The 22,789-nt window shown below is 42.2% G+C and overlaps 1 protein-coding gene across 1 annotated transcript in view; it reads left to right on the forward strand.

Moving 5' to 3' along the window:
* nagpa (N-acetylglucosamine-1-phosphodiester alpha-N-acetylglucosaminidase) overlaps positions 1 to 22,789 on the forward strand; it is a 74,996-nt gene that overhangs the window by 11,657 nt on the left and 40,550 nt on the right. The window contains exons 3-5 of the mRNA XM_072251722.1: positions 5,097 to 5,236; positions 9,837 to 9,945; positions 15,354 to 15,482. Coding sequence (XP_072107823.1) covers positions 5,097 to 5,236; positions 9,837 to 9,945; positions 15,354 to 15,482 — 378 coding nt within the window. The remainder of the gene's footprint in view (positions 1 to 5,096; positions 5,237 to 9,836; positions 9,946 to 15,353; positions 15,483 to 22,789) is intronic.

Below are 22,789 nucleotides of genomic sequence, written 5' to 3' on the forward strand. Positions count from 1 at the left end.
CTTGTAATGAATTGCATTCAAGATTTACCCAATGTGGACTTAAAGTTGCATCCAAATCTCGTAGCCAAAATTTTAAGTATCGAATATTAATTGCCCAATAATAAGATCTAAAATTTGGGAGTGCTAACCCCCCCCCCGCCTCTTTTTTAGCTTTCTGTAAATACCTTTTACCTAGCCTAGGATTTTTGTTCTGCCATATATAGGAGGAAATTTTTGAGTCAACGTTATCAAACAAAAAAAAGATTTTGGAATAAAAAATGGAACCGATTGAAATATGTATAAAAATTTAGGCAAAATAATCATCTTAATAGCATTAATCCGACCAATCAAAGACAAAGATATTGGTGACCATTTAGTAAACAAAAGTTTAATCTGATCAATTAAAGGTAAAAAATTAGCTTTAAATAAATCTTTATACTTTTCATAATTATAATCCCTAAATATATAAATGAATCAGTAACCAATTTAAATGGTAAACATCCATAAATAGGTATCTGCTTATTTAGGGGAAATAATTCACTCCTATTAAGGTTTAATTTGTAGCCAGAAAAATTACTAAATTGAGCCAACAAAGCTAGAATAACAGGAATTGACCTCTGGATTAGAGATATATAATAAATCATCTGCATATTCATAATTTATGTATTTCATTTCCGCAGGTAATACCAAAAATATTAGGCGAGTCACGGATAGCAATTGCTAAAGATTCAAGGGCAATATTAAATAGTAAAGGACTAAGAGGGCATCCTTGCCTAGTACCAATGATATAACAATTTAATCCAAGATATAAATTTCGGACTAAAATTAAATTTCTCGAGCACACTAAACAATTAAGGCCATTCAACTCGGTCAAAGGCTTTCTCAGCATCTAATGAGATAATACATTCCGGAGTATTAAATGAAGGGGTATAAGCAATATTCATTAACCTCCTAATATTAAAAGATGAATAACAGTTTTTAATAACTCCAGTTTGGTCCATAGATATAATTTGAGGTAATACCTTCTCTAACCTAGTTGCTAAAATTTTTGAATCTACATTTAAAAGAGATATCGGTCTATATGATGCGCAATCAGTAGGATCTTTATTCTTTTTAAGAATTAAGGAAATAGAGGCTTCATAAAATGATTGTGGTAACTTACCTAAGCTGATTGCTTCTTTGAATATTCTAGACAACCACCGAGAGAGAACAGAGGAAAAGGATTTTAAAAATTCCACTGTAAACCCGTCCAGAGCAGGTGCTTTACCTGAATTCATTGATGAGATTGCAGTTGTTATTTCTTCCTCTGTAATAGGAGTTTCTAATGATAAGCAGTCTTTGGGTGATAATTTCAGAAAATTCAGTTTACTTAAAAAATCATGCATGGTATTAGAATCATGAGGAAAATCAGAGTGATATAAAGAGGTATAAAATTCTTGGTTTTGTTTATCTCGTCGTGATCAACTGTCAAAGTATCATCGTGTTTACGAATCTTAGTAATTTGACATTTAACCGAAGCAAATTTCAATTGATTAGCCAATAGTTTACCCTACTTATCACTATGAATATAAAACTCACTTTTAGTTTTCATTAATTGATTTTCGATCGAGGATGTTAATAGTAAACTATGTTCCGATTGAAGTTCAACTCTGTGTTTATACAGCTCCTTACTAGGAGCAATAGCGTATTTTTTTTTATCAATTTCTTTAATTTTATCAGCCAACAAGAGTATTTCATTCTTAGTACGTTTTTTTCAAACCAGCCGAATAGGAAATAATCTGACACGGATATAAGCTTTAAAAGCATCCCATACTATTCCATTGGAAACTTCTTCCGTAGTATTAGTTGGAAAAAAAGAAATCAATCTGTCCCTTCATAAACTTAACAAAATCCAAGTCTTGAAGCAAAATAGGGTTAAATCGCCATTGTCTATTAGTAGAAGTATCCATTAACTTGATAGAAAGTTTCATTGGAGCATGATCTGAAATGGCGATAATGTCATAATTACAATCAATTACAGATGGGATTAATCGAGATAATTTGCAGATTTCACCAGTCTCTGTATATCTGATTGTTGTGTACTTTATTATATTCTCAAGCTTTGTATTTTATGTAATCTTTAAATTGTAATCCCAGAATCATGCGTAACTAGCGTAAGCAATGTTCAAGTAAATCACCAGATCCAGTTTCAATGTTAAAGTAAACTTATTATAGAAGTTTGTATATGTCAGAATGTAAGACTGCAATAGCATAAGACATGGGAGTAGAATTAGGCCATTCAGCCCATCAAGTCTGCTCTGCCATTCCATCATGTCTGATTTATTATTCCCTCTCATACTCATTTTCTACCCTTTTCCCTATAACCTTTTGACACCCTGATTAATCAAGAACTAATCAACCTCCACTTTAAATATTCCCAATGACTTGGCCTCCATAGCCATTGGTGGCAATGAATTCCACAGATTCACCACCCTTTTTAGCCAGAGAAGGCAGGGGACTGGGGCTGAGAGGGAAATGGATTAGCCATGATGAAATGGTGGCGCAGACTCGATGGGCCAAATGGCCTAATTCTGCTCCTGTGTCTTATGGTCTCCATCGAGACGAAGAGTCCTTGAAAGTAAGACCTTAAGCATCCATCATCAGGGGCCTCACCACTCAGATCACGTTTTCTTATTACCGCTGCCATCAGGAAGGAGGTACAGGAGCCTCAGGACCCACACCATCAGGTTCAGGAACAGTTATTACCACTCAACCATCAGGCTCTTAACCAATAAGGATAACTTCATTCACTCTCACTTGCCCCATCACTGAACTGTTCCCTCAACCTATGGATTCTCTTTCAAGGACTCTTCATCACAAGTTATTTATTGCTTGTTTCTTTATTATTATTTTTTCATTTTGTATTTGCACAGTTTATAAAAGACAATCTTTTGCACACTGGTTGGTGCAGTCTTTCATTGATTCTGTCCCACAAGAAACTGAATCTCAGGGTTGTATTTTTTTTTAGTCTGTCACGCAAGGTTGTATATGGTGACATATATATACTTTGATAATAAATTTACTCTGAACTTTAAGATACCGCACAGAAAAAGCCATTCCAGCCCTTTGAGCCGACTGCCCAGCAACCCCCAATTTAACCTGAGCCTCATCATTGGACAATTTACAATGACCAGTTAACCTTCTAGCCAATATGTCTTCCAGCTGTGGGAGGACAGTGGGGCACCCGGAGAAGACCCACACTTTCGTCAGGCAGACGTACAAACTTCTTACAGAGAACAGCAGAAATGAACTCTGACATTCCGAGCTATAACAGCGTTCAGCTAACCGCTACACTACCGTTACACCCTTTCTGCACCACCTTCATCAAAGCTGTTAGAAAGTGTTTAATAAGGCTAACTGGACAAAAGTTACTGTTTTTTAAAAAAAAACGAACCTCCTTAATCCATGCTTCTCAAAGTGGCAGTTTAATTCTTGAGAATTGTTTATATTATTCTTCCCCCACAATATTGCCGTACTCTGCTGCTGGCCAGTATGAAACATGGAGCAGGCCCTTTGGCCCACGGTGTTGTGTGGAACCAATTACATTAGGCCAACTAAGTTAATCTCCTCTGTCTACACAATGTCCATATCCTTCCATTTTCATCACATTCATCTGCCTACCTAAACGTCTCTTAAAAGTCCCTAATGTATCTGCCTCAACCACCACCCCAGGCAGGGCATTCCAGGCACCCACCACTCCGAGTAAAAAAAAAACAAAAAACAAACTTGCCCCTGGCATGTCCTTTGAAATTACCCCCTCTCACCATGCCCTCTGGTATTTGACATTTCAACCTTGGAAAAAAGATACTGTTTGTCTACTCTATCTTGCCTCTTTTAATCTTAGAGATCTCTCTCAGATCTCCCTTGAGCCTCCACCACTCCAGAGAAACCAAGCTAAGTTTGTGCAACCTCTCATGATAGCACACACCCTCTAAACCAGGCAATATCCTGGTAAACCTCTTGAGCGCCCTCCTCAAAGCCTCTTATGATCAAGAATTTAAAATTTGCAGTCCCTCGTCCTCTGGGTCCACAGCACTAAAGCCAAGGAGAGTTGTGGTTAGAGAGCCACAGTTTTTCTTTACCATGGAATTCTAATTCATATCGTGATTATAGTACTAGCCCAATCACTTGAGTGGAGTATGATCTCCTAAGGAGTTGTCTAGCAGGTTCCACATTCTGGTGCAGTGTGGGCAAGAGTAAGTGGTGGCTGTGGTTAATGGTTGGGTTTATTGGTTGTTCAGTCTCTTCTTTTGCAGCTGCCACTTGTACTCTGTAGCACAAAGGAGGTTGTCCTCATGTAGCAACCTCCCTCTTGAACAGATTTCTTCCGGATGTATCTGTCAATTCCTGGATTTTACATGTAGTGTTGGATTTCTTCAGGCTGATTTTGATGTTACCTTTTAAGTGTTTCCTTTGCCTACCAAGTTTTTGCTGACCTTTTTTCAACTGGGAGTAAAAGGTTTCTTTGGGAGATGGTGGATTAGACATCCAGATGCCATGACCTATCCGTCACAGTTGGATTGTGGTAGAGATCTATCATAAGGTTCTTTGGTGGTATTGTTCCAGGGCTTTCAGGTGCCTACTGTAGGTGGTCCATGATTCAGCTCCATACAGTAATTAGACCATAAAACATAGCAGCAGAATTAGGCCATTCAGCCCATTGAGTCTGCTCCACCACTCCATCACAGCTGATCCATTATCCCACTCAGCCCCATTCTCCTGCCTTCTCCTGGTAATCTTTGACACCCTGACTAACCAAGACCTTCTCAACCTTTTTAAATATGCCCAATGACCTGGCCTCCACAACTGTCTGGCAATGAATTCATCCTCTGGCTAAAGAAATTCTTCCTCATCTCTATTCTGAGACTGTGCCCGCTGGTCTTGGATGCTCCCACTATAGGAAACATCCTCTCTACATGCATTCTATCTAGGGAAGACTGTAATGTAGGGAGAACAACTGCTGGACTTGTTATTATAAGTTCTGTTATCAGTTTGTTGAGTTTGCCTGTATTGTGTAGATATAAACAGAATTTAACGTCCAACATTAATGTTAACCATAGTTCTCCAAATTCTCTTAGGTATCTATCAGAAGAGGATGTTCTGGACAATGAGAATCCATTTGTTCAGCTTGTGAGTGGGGTTGTGTGGCTCCTGCGAAATGGCACCACTTATATTAATGAAAGCCAGTCAGCTGAGTGTTCAGAGTCTCAAGAAACAGGTACAGTACAACAGTGAAAACTTGTGGCTTAATGAGTAAAGAAAGTATATTAATTCTTCACCATGCTGGAATGAAATACGGATGCATTGAGCCAGGTTTAATATCACTGGCATATGTCAAGAGATTTGTTGCACAGCAGTACACAATTATAACTTCCAATAAATGTGTATAAAAATATTAAATAGTGCAAAAAGAGAGCAAGATATAGTAAATGGGTTCATTGTCTGTTCAGAAATTTGATGGCAGAGGGTAAGAAGCTGCTCTTGAAACGTTGAGTGTCTCTTCAGGGTAGCAATTCTGCACAGCTTTTCTAATCCTGTGCCATGGTGCCTCCATATCAGATGGTGATGTAACTAGTTAGAATATTCTCTGTGGTACATTTGTAGAAATTTGTGACCGAGTCTTTGGTGACATACCAAGTCTACTGTCACTCCTAATGAAATGTAGCCACTGTCATGCCTTCAGAAGTTTATAAAGAGTGAGTACGGCATTATATTAAGCATAAAAAGAGCAGAAGTGTAAAGATTAGAAATGTTGACATGTTCAATTGCACAAAAGATGACTGGAATATGTATACTAGTCTATTTGAACAATATTTTAGAGCAAATGAAATAACCAATGAGAAATGAGTACCAATTTTGCTGAGTACATTGGATTTGAAGGCATATTGTTTGCTATGAAGTTTGACTGCTCCAACCAAACCAGCAGAAATGAGCTTTGCTGATATTGTCAAAGTAATGCACAAACATTTAGAACCTAAGACATCATTGATTACAGGCTGCTTTAGGTTTCATAAGTAGAATCAAAAGGAATGGAAAAAAAGATTTACAAAGTCAAGATGCAGTCTCAAAAAGAACACTAATCTACGTGCTATTGATGAAAAATCTGATAATGATGAGAGACTCAGAACCATACGGCCTTGAGATTTACAGTGCGAAAGTTAACAAAAGACAAACAAGCAAACACATCAAAGTTGCTGGTGAACGCAGCAGGCCAGGCAGCATCTGTGGGAAGAGGTGCAGGGATTTCAAATCCCTTACTCACTCTTCCTTCAGTTAGTCCTGACGAAGGGTCTCGGCCTGAAACGTCGACTGTACCTCTTCCTAGAGATGCTGCCTGGCCTGCTGCGTTCACCAGCAACTTTGATGTGTTTGCTTGAATTTCCAGCATCTGCAGAATTCCTGTTGTTTGCGTTTAAAAAGACAAACAATATGGCTTGCACCAGAATTGAACAGCAAATTAATTAATATGGAATTGGACACTGGCTCAGCTGTTCCAGTCATTCCACAAAATGAATTTGAACAGCATTTCAACGATTCTGAACTGAAGCCTGCAAATATCCAACTAAAAACTTATACTGGAAAAAGGATAACTGCTATGGGAATGACATTCATTACAGCGAAATACAACAAGCCGCTTTAAGCCTGTATGTGCTAAAAACAGAAGGACCAGCATTGTGGAGGTGTGATTGGCTGAGACAACTACAACTTGATTGGAGATCCATCCACCATTTGTATGCCACATCCCCTGCAAGGAAGCCACTTGAAAGTGAATTAAGAAAGGTACTGGATGATGCCACGACTGTGTTCAGGGATGACAATGGAAAACTCACATATCAAGAGTAAAATAGTGTGAAATGAAAATGTCACACTCAAGTTTTACAAAGCCAATCCAGCTCCTTAAACCATCTGCAATTAAAGGAGTCAGTGAGATAGATCCCATGGAGATTGAACTCATGGGCAATGCCAGTGGCGCAGAAACAAAGAAGAGTGGGTCTGTCAGGATCTGTAGTGATTTTAACATTACTATTAAACCTGTATTGAAAGTAGATCAATACCGTCTGCCCAGGTTAAAGGATATCTTTGCAAATCTTTCTGGAGGGAAACACTTCAGCAAAGTGGACTTATCTGAGGCCCATCTACAGATGGAGATGAAAGAGGGGTCCAAAGTGTTTCTCACTATAAATGCTCACAGCTGGGGAGGGCGGGGGGAGATGTGGCTGTGGGGTTCTAACGTTTAACTGTCTTTCATTCTTTCGGGGCACTCCTATTTTCGTGGATGGTTGCAAACAAAAAGCATTTCAGGGCCGGCTGGTGGCGCAATGACATCAGTGCAGGACCCGGGAGTGGAGGTCCCCGGGCTTGAAACCAGTCGGGTCCACCACTGAGTATGCTTTCCATCTGTGCCGGCTTGAGTCTCGAGATCGCAACTCAACCTCGTAAAATAAAAGGGAAAATACTGCAAAAATGTCTGTGTGAGGGGTGGCTCCCCCCCCCCATAAAAAGACATCATTGCGGACGCACGCAGACTGTTGACTGCAATTTTACCCTATCAACAGCCTCTTCCCACTTCATATTTCCTCTATCAGTTGCCTTTGCTACAGTACTTCTTGTATTGAAATATATACAGCTCAGGACACTATCGTGCTCAATCTTTTGATTCCAAACTTTGTCTGAAGTCTTACTAACATCTGACTCCACAACCTCTCTACTAACTGTTCTGGCACTCTGGTTCCCATCCCCCTACAATACTAGTTTAAACCCCATCGTGCAGCATTAACAAACCTTCCTGCTAGGATATTAGTCCCCCTCCCCTTCTTGTACTCCATTAACACCTCACTTGTTCCTACCTGCCTATACCTGCTATGCACCTTTTTTCTTTCTCTTAACCAGTGTCCTAATGTCTCTTGAAAACCAAGGTTCCCTACACTTGTTATCTTTGCCTTTTATTCTGACAGGTACATACAAGCTTTGTACTCTCAATTTCTTTTTGATGGCCTCCTGCTTTCTCAGTACACCTTTGCCAGAGAGCAGCCTGTCCCAATCTACGTTTACCAGATCATTTCTGATGCCATCAAAATTGGCCTTTCTCCAGTTTAGAACTGCTAATCTAGCAATTCAATACTAATAATATAGCTCTAAGAAATGTTCCTTCAAAGCTGGCCATTTCCTCCATTAACATAAGAGCAGGATTAGCCCATATGACCCATCAGGCCTGCTCCACCATTCCATCATGGCTGATTTATTGTCCCTCTCAACCCCATTTTCCTGTCTTTTCCCTGTAACCTTTAGCGTCCTGATTAATCAAGAACATATCAATCTCTGCTTGAAATATACACAGTGACTTGCCATCTATGGTGAATTGCAGACTCACAACCTTCTGAATTAAGAAATTCCTCCATATCTCTGTTCTAAGTGGACAACCCTCTATACTGAGACTGAGGCTGCACCCTCTTACACTATTAGAAACATGCACTGCACGTCCACTCGATCTAGGCCTTTCAGTATTCGATAAGTTTTAATAACGTCCCTCTTCTCCCCACCCTACCCCCATTCTTCTAAACTCCAGCAAGTACAGGCACAGAGCCATCAAATGCTCCTCATACATTACCCTTTTCAATCCTTCGATCATCCTCATGAACCTTCTACGGGCCCTCTCCATTGCCAGCACCTTTCTTAGGTATGGGACCAAAACTGCTCTCAATACTCCCAAGAGTGGTCTGACCAATTCCTTATAAAGTCTTAGCATTACATCCTTGCTTTTGTAATTAACCATATAACAATTACAGCACAGAAACAGGCCATCTCGGCCCTTCTAGTCAGTGCCGAACTCCTACTCTCACCTAGTCCCGCCAACCTGCACTCAGCCCATAACCCTCCATTCCTTTCCTGTCCATATATCTGTCCAGTTTAACTTTAAACGACAACATCAAACCTGCCTCAACCACTTCTGCTGGAAGCTCGTTCCACACAGCTACCACTCTCTGAGTAAAGAAGTTCCCCCTCATGTTACCCCTAAACTTTTGCCCTTTAACTCTCAACTCATGTTCTCTTGTTTGAATCTCCCCCACTCTCAATGGAAAAAGCCTATCCACGTCAACTCTATCTATCCCCCTCATATCTACTCCTCTCAAAATGAATGCTTACATTGTATTTGTGTTCCTCACTGTGACTCAACCTGCAAGTTACTCTTTAGAGAATCCTGCACGTGGACTCCCAAGTTCCTTTGTACCTCTGATTTTTGATTTTTATTTTCCTCCCACTTCAAAAATAATCTATGCTTCTACAAAGTGCATGACCGTGTATTTCATCTGCCACTTCTTTGCCCATTCTCCTAATCTGTTTTAAGTCCTTCTGCATGTTCCCTGCTTTCTCAGCAATACCTGCACCTTCACCTGTCTTCGTATCGTCCACATAAAGCCTCAGTATTACATCTTTCAGCTAACTTTGGTCATTGCTGAAGGTTTGTGTTCCCCTTTCCCAGACTACAGTAGCTCCTTCAACCAGTGATTCAAATGTAATTTCCTTTACATTAATATCAATTAAAATTGATCAAACTCCTTCAAAGAGCCTGGTATTGTTTTCCTATGTTAAATGCTGTATATTAAGTCCTGCTGAGGTGTCTCAGGCCAAAGCGTGGACTGTTTACTCTTTTCCATAGATGCTGCCTGGGCTGCTGAGTTCCTCCAGCATATTGTGTGTGTTGCTCTGGATTTCCAGCATCTGCAGATTTTCTCTTCTTTATATTAATGCATCTTGTTATTGTAGAGTTTGAAATAAATCAATTATGTTCCAATAATTAAATGTTCTATTTTATACAGGATCTTTTGAAAAATTTATCAACGTGATCTCTGCACGAAACGCTGTAGGACATGATGAATATGGAAGACTTGTCCTGTTCCATGTTGATGGACAGACTGGAGAAAGAGGGTAAGGTGCATTTGTTAGCCTCTGATCTTTACAGAACCAATATGTTCACCAAAAATAAGCATTTTTTTTATATACAATGGATTCCAGTTAATTGGGACACAAGCTATTTTTAACTGAGTAACAAATTATGTACCTTGACCATAAGATATAGGAGCAGAATTAGACCATTTGGCCCAGCTGGTCTGTTTTTCCTCACAGCCCCAATCTCCTGCCTTCTCCCTGTACCCCTTCATGCCCTGACTAATCAAGAATCTATCAAACTCTGTCTTAAATATACCCAATGATTTGGCCGGCACAGCCACCTGGTAACGAATTCTACAGATTCACCGCCCTGTGGCCAAAGAAGTACCTCCTTATCTCTGTTCTAAATGGACATTCCTCTATTAAATGAAATGCAAAATAATTAGAACACTACCAATACACTTATGTTACTGTAGAACTGATCCTAATGATTAAGAAATTCATACAGTGTAAGCTGCCGTGTTCTTTTGACTATAAGTAAACATAATCAGTGGAGACATATAGATGGTGTCTGGATGAATTCCCCCATCAATAACTATTAGGAACTAATTTGTTACTCAGTTAAATGGTAGTTTTCATTTTTTTTTTATATACCTTTCTATTCATTTCTGTGAAACTTCAACTAATTGGAGCAGCTGCTGAATTGGGCTAAAATATCCTGATCACAATGTGTCCCAATTAACTGGAATTCACTGTATCTGGAAGAGCAGTTGAAGTCAAAGCCTCCTAGGCTTTGGATCACTTTGGTTAATTAGCATTATTTGTCACATATGTCAAAGCATACAGTGAAATGTGTCATTCGTACCAACCAGCAGTGCGATCCAAAGATGTGCTGGTGGCCATGCTTCCATCATCATGCCTGCAACTTATTAACCCTTTCTAACCTGTGCATCAATTTGGAACGTGGGGGGGAACTGGAACACCGGAGGAACTTCAAGCGACCACAGGGAGAATGTACAAACTTCTTACGGACAGCGGTCGGAATTGAACCCTAATCTTACAGATGGCGCTATGAAGTGTAACCAGTTTTTTTGGCATGGACATAGTGATCATTTGTAAATTATATATTTATATTTATTGTGCATTGTTTATCATTATTATTACTGTTTTCAAAGTACACTTATTATCTAAGTATATACCCTTGGGATTTGTCGTCTTGCACATTTGATTATGAAGACACGTAGTCCTCTTTTATTGTCATTTAGTAATGCATGCATTAAGAAATGATACATACCCATAAAACAAAGAGACACAATAGAACCTGTTTGAAGAAAGCTCCCACTACGACACCATCAGACGCGAGAGAGAAAAAAAGAATAAACTGTGCACTCAACAAAAGTCCAAACAAATATCACACACAACATTAAACGTCAAACTGCAGAATCACTGAAAGTGGGTCCACAGCCATGAACCACTGAGGCGAGTAAAGCCAGTCCAGGAGCCGATGGCCATGGCCACAGCTGCCAAGTTAGTCAGTTCTCGGTTGTGTCGATAGCTACAGACCTTGATCAAATAAGAACAAGAATTAGGAGCAGGAGTAGGCCATCTGGCCCATCGAGTTGCTCCGCCATTCAATAAGATCGTGGCTGATCTGGCCACGGACTTATTTCCATCTACCTGCCTTTTCCCCATAAACCTTAATTCCCCTACTATGCAAAAACTATGCAACCTTGTATGAAATATACTTACTGATGTAGCCTTCACTGTATCATAGACAAGCACGTTCATCACTGAGGATATTAAACATCAAACCACAGCCAAAAGTGAGGTCACAGTATCAAGCCACAAGACTCCAAGGCGATTGACTCTTGCATCATGGGACGCAAGATTCCTGCACTTTCCGCTGGCAACAGCAGGAGGGAGACCAGTCAAACACAGGCAGATGGTATTCAACACCCGTTCATTTTCCGCTCTGGTCCTCGTCAGTTTTAATCTTGCTCGGAGCTTTAATCAGCACGGAATACTGGAGCCAAGCGCAGGTTCATATTCCGCCTTCAGGAATCAATGCAGCGTACACCCCCAGTGACTGCCATAGCTGCACTCCATGCTGAATCCCCCAGGAAATCACAGAAGTGCCTGATCATTCAGTCTCCCCAAAAATACACACTTAAAAGGGAAATCAAAGGCTGCAATCGATCCTAGTTCAGAAGAAGTAGTATATTTAAAAGAATAGTTTTTTAAGCTATCTGCAAGATGTCGCTGTTGCACTCTGGCACTGTCTTGCTGGGTCTTTATCTGTGGTGTTTTTTTTTGTGCTGCAGCTAACCTGGAGTGACAATTATTCTGTTCTCCTTTACACTTGTGTACAGGAAAGGATATTAAATGATCTAGAATCTTGAAAATTCTTGATGTCCTCCATTTCCATTGTTCTTTCTGGAGGTTAGGGTATGCAATACTTCCACCTGCAGTTTTGTTCTTCATACGTTCCTTCCTATTACGATGGATTCAGGGTCTTTTAAAAATTATGATCTGAAAAACATTGCTACTGCAGTGTTTCATGAACTCTCAGCTGCACAGGGTGATTTGAGAGGATTGTATTTGTACCTGTTAGCAGGTTGTAAGGAGGAGTATTCTAAGGTCACCATGCCAATCCTTAAACTGGAGAGCTGTGGGGTTGGACTCGCAAAACTACACAAGCGCAGAAAAAATAATAGATGTCAAAAATGTCTTGATAGGGGACGTGTCAGTCATGATGAGCCAGAAGTCCATTGGACTGTTTGTTTAGGAAGGACCTGGAAGCTTTAGAGAGTGCAGAGGAGATTTACCAGGATGCTGCCCGGACTGGAGGCCCTGTCTTGTGAAGACAGATTAAGTAAGCTCGGGCTTTTCACTTTGAAGTGAGAGAGATTGAGAGGGAGGCCTGATTGAGGCATGGATCACGTGGTCAGCCAGAGACTTTATACCAGGGTGGAAGTGGCTAATACAAGGGTGCATAATCTTAAGGTGATTGGAGGAAAGTACAGATGGGATGTCAGAAGTAAGCTATTTAATAGAGAGTGGTGGGTGCGTGGAACATTCTGCTGTGATAAAGGCAGATTCATTAGGAGCATTTAAAAAAAAAACTTAGGCAGATACATGGATGATTGAAAAATAGAGGGCTATGTGGGAGGTGGGGTTAGATTGATTTTAAAATAGGTTAGAAGGTCAACATAACATCATGGGCTGAAGGCTTTTACTATGTTGTGATGTTCTATGTGTGAAACTTGGCAATGTGTTCTCATTGACCTGAAGATGAGAAGCCTCTTTTAACTCTCCCATCAAGTAAAGATCCTTGGGTTTGTTTGACAATTGTCAAACATAACTTTGATTTAGTTAAATGTAAATGGCCTTGGTTTTGTGCTGTCATTTTCAACCTCTCACTCCTATGGGCGGAATTTCCCACTTTCTTCAAAAAGGCAACAATTATACCCGTGCCTTAACCACTTCCAGAACTTTCAGTTTCCCAAGAATCTTTTCTCTAGTTGTGGTAACTTCACACACTCCATGCCCCCCACCCCTGAAACTCCCACCTTACTGCTCATGTCTTCCACAGTGAAGACCAATGCAAAATATTTATTCAGTTTGTCCGCTAATTTATTGACCCCCATACTGCTTCCCCAACATTTTCCAGTGGTCGGATATGCACTGTAACCTCTCTTTTACACTTTATGTATCTGATGAAACTTTTACTGTTTTTTTGTATTATTGATTAGCTTACTTTCGTATTCCGTCTTATTAACCTTCTTAACTTTTTTTTAGCCAGTCCTCATCAGAGATAAGCTGTGGAGAGTATGAAATGTGTCAAGAAACTTGTGGCTATGCAGCAACAGTACATTGCAATACATAATAAACTATAAATTGCAATAAGGAGTGTATGTCTATAAAATTTAAATTGTTTAAGTAGCGCAGAAAGAGTGAAAAAGTATTGAGGTTCTTTGTTCATTCAGAAACCTGAAGGTGGAGGGGAGGAGCTGAACCAGAAGTATTGAGTGTGGGTCTTCAGACTGTGATGGTAGCAATGAGAAGAGGGCACGTTCTGGGTGATGAGGGTCCTTCATGATGGATGATGCCTTTTAAAGATGTCCTCACTGCTGGGAAGGTCTACGCCCGTGATAGAGCTGGCTGAGTTTACAACTTCCTGCAGCCTTTTCCGATCCAGTGCAGCGGCCCCTCCAGTGATGCAACCCATTAAAATGGTCTGCACAGTACATCTGTAGAAATTTGCAAGTGCCTTTGCTGAAATATTAATTCTGCTCAAACTCCTAATGAAGCATAGCCTCTGTTGTGTGTGCCTTGTAATTGCATCAATATGTTGGACCCAGGATAGATCCTCTGATGTTAACACTCAGGAATTTAAAACTGCTCACCCTTTCCCCTTCCGTTCCCTCGACTTCCCCTTCCTGAAGCCCACGATCATTTCTTTGGTTTTTACTGATTTTGAGTGCATGGTTGTTCTGACACCACTCAACCAGCTGATCAGCTTCGCTCCTGAAACTCTGTTAACAATAATTGTGTTATCGGCAAATTTGCAGATTGGTGCTTGAGCTATGTGTAGCCATGCAATCGTGGTTGTAGAGAGGGTGGAACATGGGCTGAGCACTCACCGTGAGGTGTGCCAGTGTTGATTGTCAGCGAGGTGGAGGTATTATTTCTGATCTGCACTAACTGTGGCCTCCCGGTGAGGATGTTACAGGTGAGAAACGGTTGCAAAGACAAACGAGAGAAAATCTGCAGATGCTGGAAATCCGAGCAACACACACAAAATGCCCAGCAGCGTCTATGGAACAAGGTACAGTCAATGTATTGGGCCGGAATGTCGACTGTACTTTTTTTTCCATAGATGCTGCCTGGCCTGCTAAGTTCCTCCAGCACTTTGTGCATGTTCCAGGGTTGCGCAGACCCGGGTTTTGGAGCTTGCTGATTGTGTTGAACACTGAGCAGTAATCAATGAACAGCAGCCTGACATGAGTGTGGTCCGAGACAGCATGACGAGCCAGTGTGATTGCATCCACTGTAGATCTATTGTGGCGACAGGCAAATTGCAGTGGATCCAGGTCCTTGCTTGGGCAGGAGTTTATTCTGGTCATCACACACCTCTCGAAGCAGTGCATCCCAGTAGATGTGACTGCCACTGGATGATAATGACTGCTCACCCTGCTCTTGGGCACTAGTACAACTGTCACCCTTCTGAACCTCTGGCTGCAGCGGTGAGAGGCTGACTATGTCCTCAAACGTTCCAGCCAGCTGGTTGGCGTCCGTTAGCCTCCTGAGAAAGTAGAGGTGCTGTTGAGCTGTCTTGGCCGTGGTACCCACGTGGTTGGACCAGCACAAACCTTCGGTCTCATTGGACGGGCAATGTCAGAAAAGGATTTGCTTTGAATTAACTGCAGTTCAAATCTGTATTGCAGGCTAAATCTCTGGGAGGTTGCCACGTTTTTAAAGAGCCAAGGGGTTATTAATGCCATTAATTTGGATGGAGGCGGATCGGCTACTCTGATACTTAACGGATCACTTGCAAGCTATCCATCAGATCACTGGTATGTACATGTAAAGAATATTAAGTTTAGTACTAATTGAAGTTATGGAAGCAGACAATTTTTGGAGGAATGGTTTGTACACATTTATAATTCATTAGTTTCGTGTTGAGTAGGGACATTCTGAAATTATTTGCCTTGATTCTGATCTTTGCTATTATTTTTGCAAAAATCGTCCTCCATTAAGGGAGGATGGAATACTGTGGATTCTGGTTAATTGGGGCACGTTAGCGCCAGAACATTTTGGCCGATTGAATGGCTGCCCCAATTAGCCACAGTTTCATGGAAATTAGTGAAAGTTTAACTGAGTAAGAAACTGTGTATTTAAATCAAATACAGAACAAATTAGAACACTCAATACTACTGGAATACTATAAAACCATATTAGTTCCTAATAGTTATCGATGAAGGAATTCATTCAGTGCGCACTGCCGTGTTCTTTTGATAGCTATAAATGAACAAAATCAGCACCAACACCTAGTACAGATAACGGAGCGCCTTCAAAGGATGCTTTCGATGATTGTATCCTCCAAATAATTAATTTTATTGTGACTTAAGACCATAAAATACATGAGCAGAATTAGGCCATTTGGCCCGTCAAGTCTGCTCCGCCATTTCATCATGGCTGATCCATTTCCCCCTCGACCCCATTCTCCTGCCTTCTCCCCATAATCATTCACACCTTGACTGAACCTATCAATCTCCACTTTAAATATAATCAGTGGCTTGGCCTCCACAACCGTCTCTGGCAATGAATTTCATAGATTCACCACTCTCTGGCTAAAGAAATTCATCCTCAGCTTTGTTCCAAAAGGATATACTTCTATTTTGAGGCTGTGCCCTCTGGTCCAAGACTCCTCCACCATAGGAAACATCATCTTCACACCCACGCTATCTAGACCTTTCAACATTCGACTGGTTTCAGTAAGGTCCCCCTCTCATTCTTCGAAATTTCAGCGAGTACTGGCCCAGAGCTGTCAATCGTTGTCATATTGTAAACCCTTCATTTCTGGAATCATTCTTATGAACCTTCTCCAATGTCAGCACATCTTTTCTTAAATAAGGAACCCAGAACTGCTCACAGTACTCTAAGTCAGTGGTCCCCAACCACCGGCCCGCGAGGAAACGATATGATTTGGCGATAGGAGTCAGCTGCACCTTTCCTCATTCCCTGTCACGCCCACTGTTGAGCTTGAACGCACGCAAGGTCATTACGCACGCGTCATCCATGCTAGCGTGGGAAGAAGATCAACTCCTCGAGCTTGCAAATGACGGCGGGCTGAAAAGTATGTTTGATATAACATCTCTGCCGGCATTCTGGATCAAAGTCAAGGCTAAATATCCTGAGATAGCCACGAAAGCACTGAAAACATTGCTTCCATTTCCAACATATCTCTGCAATGAATGCAACGAAAACTAAATTGTGGAATAGACTGGACATAAGGAACCCCCTTCGAGTATCGCTGTCTCCCATCACCCCTCGATGGCACCGTCTTGTTGCAGGAAAACAAGCCCAGGGCTCCCACTGATTCAGCGATATTGGTGCATTGCAATGATTTTATATGTTCATACGGGGAAAATATGCGCTGTGTGTTTAATATCCAAACGTTACTTAAAATGTTATGATGCTATTATAAATGACTTATATAACTATATAACAATTACGGCATGGAAACAGGCCATCTCTGCCCTTCCAGTCCCGTGCGGAACACTACTCTCACCTAGTCCCACCGACCTACACTCATCCATAACCCTCCATTCCTTTCCTATCCATATAGCTGTCCACTTTAACTTTAAATGATAATATCGAACCTGCCTCTACCACTTCTACTGGAAGTTCATTCAACACTTACTTCAAGCTCCCCTGTCCTCCCCTGATAATTGACTTATCACTTTATTCATGTGAGGAAAATATGTGCTGTGTGTTTAATATTAAATTCGTTAGATAAACCCTTTTAGAAACGAAATTGAGCGTATTAGCCACTTATCACCTATATTCCGGTCGTGATTAACACTCCCACCCCCTGACCCGCCGACCCCCGGACCCCCTCCGGAACAGAATCGCCAAAAACGATTTTTTAAAAATCGGCACGTACGCATGCGCACTGGTGCCCGTGCAAGGCTTCATGGTCATTGTAGTCTTTCTCTGGGTAAACACAATGTATTTGACTGCTACTCTTGTACGTTGGCAACCCTACCGCCCCCCTGCGTCGGCCGGTCCGCAAGAATATTGTCAATATGAAACCGGTCCGCAGTGCAAAAAAGGTTCTAAGTGAGGCCGCACCAATGCCTTATACAGCGTTAGCATTACATCCTTGTTTATGAAAAGAGCTTTGACCGGTGGCCAATCTGGATGTCGGAATTATTGAGAGGAGGGGTCTTCAATCAGATCCACTGGTAGGTTAGAACAAGGGGGACCCTATTCCTAGTGGGGTGGCAATTCCATGTCCCATTCCCATTCTGATATGTCCATCCACGGCCTCCTTTACTGACAAGATGAAGCCACACTCAGGCTGGAGGAACAACACCTTATATTCTGTGTGAGGTGGTTCATTTTGGTAGGTCAAATATGATGGCAGAATGTAGTATTAATGGTAAGACTCTTGGCAGTGTGGTGGATCAGAGGGATCTTGGGGTCCGAGTCCACAGGACGCTCAAAGCAGCTGCGCAGGTTGACTCTGTGGTTAAGAAGGCATACGGTGCATTGGCCTTCATCAACCGTGGGATTGAGTTTAGGAGCCGAAAGGTATTGTTGCAGCTATATAGGACCCTGGTCAGACCCCACTTGGAGTACTGTGCTCAGTTCTGGTCGCCTCACTACAGGAAGGATGTGGAAGCCATAGAAAGGGTGCAGAGGAGATTTACAAGGATGTTGCCTGGATTGGGGAGCATGCCTTATGAGAATAGGTTGAGTGAACTCGTCCTTTTCTCCTTGGAGTGACGGAGGATGAGAGGTGACCTGATAGAGGTGTATAAGATGATGAGAGGCATTGATCGTGTGGATAGTCAGAGGCTTTTTCCCAGGGCTGAAATGTCTAACACATGAGAGCACTGTTTTAAGGTGCTTGGAAGTAGGTACAGGGGAGATGTCAGAGGGTGGTGAGTGCGTGGAATGGGCTGCCAGCAATGGTGGTAGAGGTGGAAATGATATGGTTGTTTAAGAGACTTCTGGATAGGTATATGGAGCTTAGTAAAATAGAGGGCTATGGGTAACCCAGGGTAAATTCTAAGGTAAGGACATGTGCGACACAGCTTTGTGGGCCGAAGGGCCTGTAATGTGCTGTAGGTTTTCTATGTTTCTAAAAACCAAAGGTTCTGTATTCTAAACAGAGGGCATTGCAGAGGCATTTGAAGAGAGTGAATGAGCAGATTAGGCTTATAACTTTTTATTTCAGTTGCTTGTTTTGGTTGTCAGTAACTGGAGCACCCGACTTAAAATTCCTGCACTTGATTTTCAAATTGGAGTGAGATGAATTTTTCACACTCCTCATGACCTTCCATGAAGTTCAAACAGAAATAGTACATGCCATCCTGATTTTCCCTACCCCTTCCCCTCTTCTATTCCCCACTCTGCCCTCTACTCACCTATCTATAACCTCCTGCTGGGTCTATCTATAACCTCCTGCTGGGTCTATCTATAACCTGCTGCTGGGTCGCTTCTTCTTTCTCTTTCTCCTCTGGTCCACTTTACTCTCCTAATAGAGATTCTTTCCTCTCCAGCTCTTTACCTTTCCTCCCCACCTGGATTCACCGATCACCTTCTAGCTATCCTCCGTCCCCTCCCTCCACCTTTTTATTCTGGAGCCTTCTCCCTTTCTTTCCAGTCCTGAAGAAGGGTCTCGGCTTGAAATGTCGACTGTACCTCTTCCTAGAGATGCTGCCTGGCCTGCTGAGTTCTTCCAGCATTTTGTGTGTGTTGCAATTATACCTGAAAACTAATTATTTCTAATGTGCCAGAAAACTATGGATTCCAATTAATTGGGCCATTGGCTAATCAGGGCATCTGCTTTTTGCAACAACTCTTTTATATAAAAAAAAAACAAAAGCTACTTGTGAAAATAGCTGGGATTCCCTTTGTTTTTTTTTGGGATACTACGTTGCCCAATTGAGACAGGAGACTGTTGCTGAACAGTTTCTAACCAGTGTCAGTCATATGCTTAGAGCAAACAGTTTTTAAATAGCACCAGTTTTGTGTGTTTGTGTTCAAAGAGCAGCGATCTTTGTCACTGAAAGTTGCCAAAAAATAAATAGCAAGATACCTCAGAACCGCTTCACTCAAAGCAGATCCAAGCAATCATGCTTGGGGACACGAGAAACTGGCAATAGTGAAAATGAAACAATTTCACCACTTCAACAAGCTAGGACTATGAAGAATTTGATTGTATTGACAATCATGTTGAATTGGGGGGCACAACCAGATCTCTCCACCAGCCTCCGGGTCCAACATATAATTCTCCGTAACTTCCGCCACCTCCAACGGGATCCCACCACTGAGCACACCTTTCTCTCCCCCACCCCCTGCTTTCCGCATGGATCGCTCCCTACGCAACTCCCTTGTCCATTCGTCGTCGTCCCCCATCCCTCCCCACCGATCTCCCTCCTGGCACTTATCCTTGTAAGCGGAACAAGTGCTACACATGCCCTTACACTTCCTCCCTCACCACCATTCAGGGCCCCAGGCAGTCCTTCCAGGTGAGGTGGCTGGGGTGATATACTGCGTCCGGTGCTCCCAGTGCAGCCTTTTGTATATAGGCGAGACTCAACGCAGATTGGGAGACCGTTTCGCTGAACGCTCTGTCCGCCAGAGAAAGCAGGATCTCCCAGTGGCCACACATTTTAATTCCACATCCCATTCCCATTCTGACATGTCTATCCACGGCCTCCTCTACTGTAAAGATGAAGCCACACTCAGGTTGGAGGAACAACACCTTATATTCCATCTGGGTAGCCTCCAACCTGATGGCATGAACATCGACTTCTCTAACTTCTGTTAATGCCCCTCCTCCCCTTCATACCCCATCCCTTATTTATTTATTTATTTATTTATTGTTCCCTTTTTTCTCTTTTTTTTCTCCCTCTGCCCCTCTCACTATAACTCCTTACCTGCTCTCCACCCTCCAAAGCATGTGCTACCGGGCCGTGGGGAAGCAATATGAGTCAACTACACCTTTCCTCATTCCCTGTCGCACCCACTGTTGAACTTGAACACGCGAGGTCATCAGTCAGTCATTAACCTACAACTACTCGATCAGTAAAAAACAAACGTCGCTTGAGAGTTTCTTTGGAAGAGATGGTAGGGAACATAAAAGGCCCAACGATGATAATAACACAGAGACAACTGGGGACGAGACTGCGAGAAAATAGAAAGCTTCCTTCTATAGAAGATATGAGTCGTACATAAAATATGGCTTTATTGCGACCGGTGACTCGCACGCTCCAAGCCCCCTGTGTGTGATATGTGGAGACAAGCTGTTTAATGAGGCAATGAAGCCCTCAAAACTGCTTCGGCACCTTGAGTCCAAGCACCCTGCACTTAAAGACAAACCCAACTGAGTTTTTTGAGCAGAAAAACGTGAGCAAGTGGGACAGAAGCAAGTGCTGAGAGCCACCACCTCCACAAATGCTGCTGCTCTGAGAGCGTCGTACTTAGTGGCTAGCCGTATTGCTAAGGCTAAGAAACCTTTCACTGTTGGTGAAGAATTGATTCTGCCTGCTGCCAAGGACATGTGCCGTGAACTGTTGGAAGAAACTGCAGCTAACAAGATGGCATAGGTTTCTCTTTCAGCTACCACAGTTTCAAGGAGAATCGATGACATAGTGGAGGACGTCGAAGCACAACTGTTGGAACGGCTTGACGAGTCTGGTTTCACTACCCGAGTCAAAGAGGTTGCTCCTGAATGCCAGTCTACACACTGTGTCACACACAGGGAAATGCTGGCTAGCCGAAAAATGTGACGTTGCTGAAGTTATCAATCACGTCAAAGCAAAAGCCCTTAACTCACGTCTGTTTGAGCAGCTTTGCGAGGAAATGGATGCAGAGCACAAACGCCTTCTCTTACACACTGAAGTCAGGTGGCTATCAAGGGGGAGAGCCCTGGCCAGGGTTTTTGAGATAAGAGAGCAGCTATAGAGATTTCTTTCAAGAAAAACGTCACCACTGGGAGCACACTTCAGTGACGAGGAGTGGATAGCAAAACTCACTTATCTGTGTGACATCTTCAGCCTGCTCAATGAACTCAATTTGTCACTCCAGGGGAGAATGACAACTGTCTTCAAGTTGGCAGATAAAGTGTCTGCTTTCACAGCCAAACTGGAACTGTGGGGACAGCGAGTGGACAGGGGCATATTTGACATGTTCCCAACATTAGCTGGAAATTTGGGAGAGACTGAGGCTCGCAGCTGGTCCGCGTACACCTATCTTCGCTGTCAATAGAATTCGAGCGTTACTTCCCAACCGCAAATGACCCAAGACGTGCAAAGGAATGGGTCCGTGACCCATTTGTGAATGTCCCCAGTGAATCATCCATGTCGGCGCGGGAAGAAGATCAACTCCTCGAGCTCGCAAATGACGATGGGCTGAAAAGTATGTTTGACATAACATCTCTGCCGGCATTCTGGATCAAAGTCAAGGCTGAATATCCTGAGATAGCCCCGAAAGCACTGAAAACTTTGCCTCCATTTCCAACATCATATCTCTGCGAAGTGGGGTTTCCTGCAATGAATGCAACGAAAACTAAGTTGCGGAATAGACTAGACATAAGGAACCCCCTTATGACTTGTAATTGACTTATCACTATATTCATGTGAGGAAAATATGTGCTGTGTGTTTAATATTAAATTTGTTAGATAAACCCTTTTAGAAATGAAATTGTGTATTGGCCACTGATAAGTGACTTATAGTTGATTTATCACCTATATTCCGGTCATGATTAACAACACCCCCCCACCCCCCCACCCCCGGTCAGCCGGTCCGCAAGAATATTGTCAATATTAAACTGGTCTGCGGTGCAAAAAAGGTTGGGACCCCTGATGTAAAATATGACCCATCTGCAACACTGTTTGCCTTCTGTGGTCAAGCCAATTCTGTATCCACAAAGCAATATTTCCTTGGATCCCATGCCTCCTTACTTTCTCAATAAGCCTTGCATGGGGTACCTGATCAAATGCCTTGCTGAAATCCATATACACTACATCTACTGCCCTACCTTCATCAACGTGTTTAGTCACATCCTCAAAAAATTCAATCAGGTTTGTAATGCACAACCTGCCTTTGACAAAGTTATGCTGACTATTCCTAATCATATTATACA

Source organism: Mobula birostris, chromosome 1, assembly GCF_030028105.1.
Source record: "Mobula birostris isolate sMobBir1 chromosome 1, sMobBir1.hap1, whole genome shotgun sequence".
Taxonomy (NCBI): Eukaryota; Metazoa; Chordata; class Chondrichthyes; order Myliobatiformes; family Myliobatidae; genus Mobula; species Mobula birostris.